Below are 8,816 nucleotides of genomic sequence, written 5' to 3' on the forward strand. Positions count from 1 at the left end.
CGTGCTCGTGTCTGTGTGTTTCTTGGCTATTCTCATATATCAAAAGGGTATCGATGCCTAGATATGACAACAAATAAGATTTACACATCACGGCACGTTGTGTTTGATGAGTTAACTTTCCCGTTCAAGCAACCACTAAGTCCTACTACTCCTCCCAAGCACGGAATACCGCCTTCCCTACTGGTTCCTACCTCTTGCAAGACTCCCCAATGCAATATTCCTGCACCTCAGAGATCCACTTCTCCTGCTAACTCTTTCAGACATTTCACTATGCATGATATGCAAGACTCTCTACCTCAATTGGTTCCTAGTACCGAACACATACCAATTACTGAACGTCCTCCAACCCCTGCCACATCCACTCACCCTATGACTACCCGAACCAAAATAGGCTCGTTAAAACCAACCCAACGGCTCAACTTTCTTCACTTCCAAAATCTCTCCAACCTGCAAGAACCTACTTCTTACACTGCAGCCATTCAACATCCCCAGTGGAGACGTGCAATGGCAGAGGAGTTCTTTGCTTTACAAAAGCAAGGTACCTGGGAGCTTGTTTTACCTCCTCCGAATGCAGTTGTGCTAGGCAGTCAGTGGACATTTCGACTCAAACACAAGTCGGACGGCTCCATTGCACGATTCAAAGCTCGTCTTGTTGCACAAGGAAACCATCAACAATACGGTTTAAACTATCTCGAAACCTTTAGCACTGTAGCTAAATTTCAAACTATTCGTATTCTACTTACTATTGCTATTTCTAATACGTGGCCTGTACATCAGCTTGACGTAACGAATGCGTTTCTACATGGTAATATTAATGAAACAATCTACATGAAACAGCCCAAAGGTTTCGAGGACGATCACCACCCCAATTACGTTTATAAACTCAAGAAGGCAATTTATGGGCTCAAACAGGCTCCTAGACAGTGGTTCCAAACTTTTTCAAGCTTCCTCCTCACCCTCAGATTTGTTCCTGGAAAGGCAGACTCTTCTTTGTTTAAATTTTGCAAAGAAGACATTCAAGTGTACCTAATTATCTACATTGATGACATACTAATAACGGGTAACCATGCCTCTACGGTTACCAACGTCCTCTCCCAGCTGCACAAACAATTCAAAATGAAAGACTTGGGTCTTGTAAACAGCTTTCTGGGCATAGATATAAAGGAAGTAAACAATTCCTACATGCTCTCACAGTCATCATATGCTGCCTCTCTTCTAGAATCTGCAGGTGTCAACAATTGCAAAGCTCTTGCAAATCCAGCCTGCACCAAAGCTCCGGATCTCCACAAATCACCGCCCTTACCTACTGATCCCACCATCTACAGACAACTCACAGGCTCTCTACAATATCTGACAATAACAAGACCGGATATATCTTTTACTGTCAATCTCCTATGCCAACATATGCATAATCCGGACGCTCACCATTTTCAACTACTATACCGTTTACTCCGTTACATAAAAGGAATCTCACTAGGTTTACCTATCTTGCAGGGACCTATGGAATTACACTCATACTCTGATGTAGATTGGGCTGGCGACAAAGATACAAGACGTTCTACCTCCGACTACTATTCATTCTTGGGAAATACGCTCATTTCTTAGAGCGTCAAGAAACAGCACACAGTTGCACGATCGTCTACAGAAGCCGAATACCGCTCGATTGCAGCAGCTTTAGTCGACGTCCTCTGGCTTAGACGTCTCCTCCTCTACTTCAACCTTCCGTCCGCCTCTCCTACCAGTCTATACTGTGATAGCACCTCAGCCATCGCCCTCGCAAACAATCCGGTTTTTCATGCTCGTACCAAGCATATAGAAATCGATCACCATTTCATTCGAGACCACATCAACACTCACTCGGTTCAGATCTTCCCTATATCGACTAAAGATCATATTACTGATATTTTTACCAAATCCTTATCAACTCGGTTTCATCATCTTCGTGACAAGCTGATAGTTCGGCTACGACCATCAGCTTGAGGGGGTGTAATAAGGCTGAACCATTTAACCTATATCTGATTACCCGTATCTGTTTTACTATATTCTAGAAGCTTTGTAATAGGTCTATATATTAGGCTCTGCTGTAAACTCTTGAAATAATAAAGAAATGTTTCCTTTTACCTTTCCTTTCACTTCAGCACAATTGCTGATCGGTTCTATTGCAATAATGCAGCACCAGCAATTTTTGAATCTTTGAAGCATAAACTATCTGCTGCTCCCATGTTGGCACTACCTAAACTTCAAGCAAGTTTTTGAGGTAGATTATGATGCCTCGAATGTAGGCATTGGTGCAGTGCTCAGTCAAGGCAGTCGCCCTATTGCTTTTTTCAGCAAAAAATTAAATGTTGCATGCCGAAAATATTTAACCTATGATAAGAAATTTTATGCAATAGTCCCAGTTTTACATCACTGGAATCATTATTCACTCGCTAACGAATTTGTTCTTTTTTCTGACCATGAAGCTTTCCATTTTTTTAATAGTCAAAAGAAGTTGAAAGTAAAGCATGCAATGTGATCCAAATTTTTGGCTGCTTTCCATTATGTCCTCAAGCATAAGGCAAGCTAGTGCAACCAAATTGCAGATGCTCTTAGCCGATGACACCTCTTATTATAAGTTTTACAAACTAAAATTTTTGGGTTTGAATTGTTAAAAGAATTATACTGTCAGGATGCAGATTTTCAACCTATTTGATGCAAATTCCAAACTAGACCATAATTCTTTCATATAAAGGAAGGGTATCGATTTTTTTATCAAACGCCTGTGCATTCCTCAATGCTCTACTCGATTGGCCTTGATCATTGAATGCCATGAGGAAGGACTAGCTGGTCACTTCGGTATTGAAAAAAAAAATTATTGGCCTGTACCTCAAATGAGATGTCAGAAGATATGTTAAAAGTTTCTTTATTAGGCTATAGCTTTACATGTAGCTTGCTTGTAGTATTCGTCCTGTATTTTGACATATAGCGTTGTCTATATACATAGTTAAATAATACAAAGATGGGTGTCGTTCAGGGTCCTTAAATTCTCTGTTTTGACAGTATTTCGTGACTTATCTATTTTCGAGAGTAGTTTCCTGTATCCTAAATTGAATTCAGGTGGTGGTCTCGTTCAGCACCCTTCCGTGAAGAGATGGGTGCGTTGTCCTTCGCGCATGTTTTCTTCCAGGTGAAATCAGGCTCGGGTAAGTCGTCCCAAGGTAGCGAGCGATTATTCTGTGCGGACATCGGATGGGAGAACCATTCATATTTTTGGGCCAACGTGGCGCATTTTTATTGGTCTCCGGATGAATTTGGATCCGCACGTAATAATTTTTCCAAGGTAGCACAGGACGATTGTTTCTTTGTGAAATTGTCTCAGGTGGTTCGTCATAGGCAGCAGGACGATCTTTGTCTGTGAGGCCGGGATCAAATGTATTGCGCCCGGCTAAACAATCACTCCATGCAAGTGTCTCTAATAACCCCCGTCAAACTTTATCGAGCTAAAACAGTTGCAAAATATCTATCAATCAAGAGATCTCTAAGTTCAATGTTTACGTATATCATGTGTGTATAAATTTCTCTAAATTGATCTAAATGTAAAAAAAAAAAAAACTCTATTCAGACTGGTTAGTTGGCTTTCCAATTGATGTATGCTACTCAAACGCGGATGACAGAAATCAACTGGTTATGCTTAATTGTGATATCATGCTAATTGCTTTTAGGGACTAATAGTGATTGCCAAAATCTTTCGGTCCAGTCAATGTTTCTGGCCTTTGGCAAATTTGGGTAAAGTTTCAGTGTTTCACGCAACAAGTTTTTTCAAAAGAAAATTTTGAAAAGACAGAATCTAATAAAATCTACACGCACCGCGTTCGATGCCGTAGCCGCGGGTCCGCGATTCGTACTTCTTCGGCCGTGGCATGCGTTCAACGTACTAATCTCACTGATTTAACAAATTGCCCATATGAACATTCATACAGTCAAGCATTTCAGCTTCTATAGCTCCTCTCCACAGAGTCGAGTTCTAACCATTCCATTTCCGAAGCCATGGCGCTTCCTTACTCTTTCCTCCTCTCCTTGCAAATACTACTCTTTCTCGTCACCGGAACTCGGTCCGAGGACATCATTTTCACCTCCTGTGGCAATACCAACTATAACGCAGGAAGCGCATACGAATCCAACCTCCGCAGCCTCATCACCAAACTGACAGAGTATACCTGGAATTCTTCTTTGTACTCCACCACCACCATCGGAAGCTCACCAGATGCCCAGGTATTCGGCCTTGCCCAGTGCCGCCCTGATGTGTCCGCGGCCACCTGTATCGACTGCCTCAACAGCTCAGCTACAGCTGCGGTAGGAGCCAAGGGCTGCCCTCAAAGCAAATCTGCAGCTTTCCGCGCGGATCACTGTGTGCTCCGCTACTCTGACCAACGCTTCTTTTCCATTCCTGAGACATCAAAGATTTTACCTTTGGCTAACATAGAGAACGCCTCGAATCCGGTGGTCTTCAAACAGACAGTGAATGCTCTGATGGGTAAGATATCACCAGAAGCTTCCACGGCTGAGTCAAGGTTTGGAGAAGGAAATGCTAACTACTCTGAGCTTAAAGACATCTATGGAATGGCTTGGTGCACCCAAGACCTATCAAGCAGTGATTGTCAACAATGCCTTGACGGGATGGCGGGGATGCTTCCCGTTGACAAGGTTGGTGGCCAGGTTATGACGGTGAGCTGCATAACGAGATTTGAAACCTATTCATTTTTGTCAGTACTTCCGCCGCCATCTACAGCAGAGGTACCTCCCCGGCCTTCACCGGCTGCTGTTGAGGGTGGCAACAGTGGTAACGGTAAGGACGGCCAAAGCAAGGGTAAGTTTTCAAGTCTTAATTTTTATGTTATTTGATGTCTTTGTAATGCTGTGACTCATCCATCTTGAACCGATGTACCTCCATCCCAATATCGATTTAATGTTCTTATGTCTGATCTCAAATTGGTCAAGTTTAACTACAGGTTAATTCTAGGATGAATTATTCTCTGCGGATGCCGAATGCCGTCCAGAGTCCAATAAAAATGAGCCGCGTCACCCTCTACTCGGTACCGTGGCTCGGTACTGCTCGGTACTGGATGGCGTGGCTGCACCTGATTTGTCTCTGGACGGCAAGCTGTGCCCGGTGTCCACACAAAATAATATCTCTAATTCTAGGTGATCTCAACTTAGGTCAAATCAAATTCATTATTTCAATACAAACTAAAGTTGCGTACAGTCTGATTTAATAACTTTTAGTTCCTATCTTGTATGACAATGAAATTCCAGCATAAAACTGGATATTGGCAAAATAAGAACCCTAATTTTTTTTTTTTCAGATTAGCATGATAAAATCAGAATTTTATATTTTCTACAAAGATTTCTTTTTTATTCAGGGAATAACACCAACACTACAAAAAAGATCCTGATCATTGTCCTTCCAGTTTCTGTTGTCTTCACGTTGCTGTCTGTTTTCTTGATCCTACAATCTACAAAGAGGAGAGCTCCGAAAAGACTACGAACCAGTAATACTTATATTTGTTTATATTTATCAGAAAATGCTGTTTGGTATTCGGTTGAAATCAAAACTTTCTTCAGGCCATTTTGTAGAGAAGGAGAATATCAGAAGTACCGAATCTCTGTTATTTGATATGGATACAATTAGAAAAGCCACAAATGATTTCTCTGAAGAAAATAAGCTTGGAGAAGGTGGATTTGGGCCAGTTTATAAGGTAGGAAATTGTTCTACTATAAATTTTGTTGTAACACTTGTTTCTCCCTTAATACAAATTGAACTTTTATAAAACTTTATTCTTTTGAGCTACACATAGATCTAGAAAAGTGCTATTTGTTTAAATGTTTACTCAGGGTTTACTAGAAGATGGACAACATATAGCAGTAAAACGACTATCAAGAACTTCTACACAAGGATTTGTCGAAATGAAAAATGAGGTTGCTTTGGTTGCCAAGCTTCAGCACAAGAACCTTGTGAGATTGCTTGGTTGTTGCTTGGAGGAGAACGAAAAGATTCTTGTCTATGAATATCTTCCTAAGACGAGCCTTGACAAATACTTATTTGGTATGCCTTTCACATCTTTCTTTCTACCAGTGGAAATTTTGAATAGTTTTCTTTATTAAACAACAACTTAAGGTTTTATCTCATTTCGTAAGTTATGGTTTGTATAAATTCCTTACAATTACATTCCTTCTTCTTACATTAATTGAATATATAGATTCTACGGAGCGACCACAATTCGATTGGGGAACCAGATACAAGATTATAGAAGGTATTGGTAGGGGGCTCCTTTATCTTCATGAGGATTCACGTCTCAAGATCATTCATCGAGATTTGAAAGCAAGCAACATATTGCTTGACAACAGCATGAGGCCTAAAATATCAGATTTTGGCCTTGCGAGGCTTTTCCACATTGATCAAACACAACAAAACACAAATCGAATTGCCGGTACATTGTAAGCATATAACACATTACCTTGATAAATTTATAGTTTTGGCCAATTATAAAATCTAATCATTCCATTGTTATTTTAGTGGATACATGGCACCAGAATATGCGATGACTGGTCTCTTCTCTACTAAATCAGATGTGTTTAGCTATGGGGTGCTGATTCTAGAGATCATCACCGGCAGAAGGAATGGCATTTTCGCAGACATAGGGCATCATTTAGACCTCCTAGGCTATGTAAGGATTCCTCTTCTATCACTTGTTACAGAGTGGATCATGGGGGTGAAAGTTGAGCCTATTCTGTAAAATCCTAAACATGAGTCAGAGCTAATTACTAATATTTTATATAAGCAAAAATTTCAGCTATTCGATATTAGATTAAACTCTGTAATCTTATATGTATTAAAAAAAACTATTACTAATAAAAAAGTTCTACTGCGGGGACATCATTTTTTTTTGGGAATGGGGCATCCACCCGCTGCCACCCCCGAAAGAGTGCTTGGCGGCGGACTAATCCTCAGCTGACCTAGAAAAGGCACCCACCGCAGAAACCTCATGGCCCGCACTTAAGAGGCGATGCCGCTCGAGGGGAATCAAATACGGGTTGGGAGGTTTCCAACCGTACTCACCCACCAACCAAACTAAATAATGGTGGGTGGGTAGGGGACATCACTTCACTTAAAAATAAACGTTTAAATTATGAAAGGTCAAAGTGCCAAAAAATTGCTAAATCTCATGTCGGCAATTTTAGGAGTTACAGCCTCTTGAAGTTTGCTCAATGCAAATTTAAGACATCGAAGTTGTTAAGTAACAAGATTTTCAAACGTTATTTATATACCAACAACATTTGTATCAACTCGTATGAAATGAATCCTGATACCTTTACATGTTTGATATGAAATCAATTTTCTTGATCATGGTTGTGACTATCTTACTCTTCAGGTTTGGAAGTATTGGAATGAGGGGACGGCAACGGCATTGCAAGTGGTTGATCAATGTCTTGGGCATGAATTTCAACCTCAAGAAGTACTCCGATGTTTGCAAATTGGACTACTTTGCGTGCAGGAGGATTCATTGCTGCGGCCGAGCATGAATTCAGTGATGGTGATGATTAGTTCTCACTCGACCACAATTCCAATTCCATCGACGCCTCCATTCTACATGACAGGCAGAGATTCTGACTCGTCTGTGCAAAAAAGTGAGCAAAATGTTTATGAGAAAGAAAATCTGAGAGCAGTGTCTGCAAATTCCGTTACAATTACTGATTTGGAAGCTCGATAGGGTGTTCAATATCCGTCGAAGTCTGTAGTGCTCCACTTCCATGCAGGAAGAAGCAAAAGATGAAGTTCAGGATCTTTTTAATATTGTCATTCAATATTAAGTTCATCAACTCTAGTGTACTAATGACAGCTCGTGTACTAATGACACAATTGTTTTTTATGAATTTTGGCATTCAATTTGCAATAAATAATAAGCACGGGTTATTTAATAAAAAGTAAATTATTAAATTTATTTTAGTTGAAGTTCATTATTAAATGATGCTAGTTCGTTAATTATGTGTGTAATTTGATTGTGTTGGTCAATCGAGTTGTACTTTTGTCATGGACTTGATCGGGTTTCCCCCCTGCTCGAGTTCGGGTGCTTTGCCTTGGATTTTCTTTTTCCATACAACGCATCGACACCGTGTAACCGAGCCCCTCAGCATTATGTACCCGGGCACCCCAGTGCTACGCTGGACATTTTCTCGTGAAATAAATATAGAGCAGAACATCTCATTGCTGTATTTAGGCTCCACAGTGTTGTTAGATGGACCAAATGATAAAGGTTGAGTGTCACAGTGCTCAAAACTGGTGTAGACTGGATAGTTTTTCTTTCTCATTTTTCTGAAGGGTGACGCCCCTTGGTGATATATATTGTATCTCTTTGTTTGTTTTAAGATAAGAACGATGCAAGAGTGTAGAGAAGGAGAGAGCAAGTGAGGAGAGAGAGATATGTACTTATTTCTTTCAATTTTCATTGTGAATTTTTTGGTGTGGTGTGGCTCTGTGATTTTTTTCTCGATTTCGAGTTTTTAACATTAAATCCTAGTGTCTTTTAATTTTCACTGCATTTCTATTTTTCTTCTTTGTTTCGTTACGGTGTTTTACTTTCACATCCCCAACATACATTTGGTTGGGTACGTAGGATCATTTTTTTTTTCAAGGTCATTTTTTGCTCACCACATGTCGGTCGATAAGAAGTCGCATGGCTCCTTCATGTGCGCTATAGTTGACTATTTGTGACAACAATAAATAGAATTTATCCTCTATTTTAAGGCCTTAAATGTACTTACATGTAGCAAGTTACAAA

The 8,816-nt window shown here is 40.3% G+C and overlaps 1 protein-coding gene across 2 annotated transcripts; it reads left to right on the forward strand.

The window, feature by feature from the left end:
* Positions 1-2,554: 2,554 nt before the first annotated feature.
* On the forward strand, positions 2,555-7,966 carry LOC110101971 (putative receptor-like protein kinase At4g00960). Of its 2 annotated transcripts, none has more exons than XM_020830086.2 (7): positions 2,555-4,846; positions 5,400-5,528; positions 5,614-5,735; positions 5,872-6,082; positions 6,237-6,474; positions 6,554-6,704; positions 7,410-7,966. In XM_020830086.2, the coding sequence occupies exons 1-7, from the start codon at positions 4,027-4,029 to the stop codon at positions 7,746-7,748; spliced, it is 2,010 nt and encodes a 669-aa protein (XP_020685745.1). In that variant the 5' UTR covers positions 2,555-4,026; the 3' UTR covers positions 7,749-7,966. The 2 variants fall into 2 exon arrangements, with proteins under 2 accessions (XP_020685745.1, XP_020685743.1); XM_020830084.2 differs by having other exon boundaries at positions 2,557-4,846; positions 5,602-5,735.
* Positions 7,967-8,816: the final 850 nt, after the last annotated feature.

This window comes from Dendrobium catenatum, unplaced genomic scaffold (assembly GCF_001605985.2).
Source record: "Dendrobium catenatum unplaced genomic scaffold, ASM160598v2 original_scaffold_213434, whole genome shotgun sequence".
NCBI lineage: Eukaryota > Viridiplantae > Streptophyta > Magnoliopsida > Asparagales > Orchidaceae > Dendrobium > Dendrobium catenatum.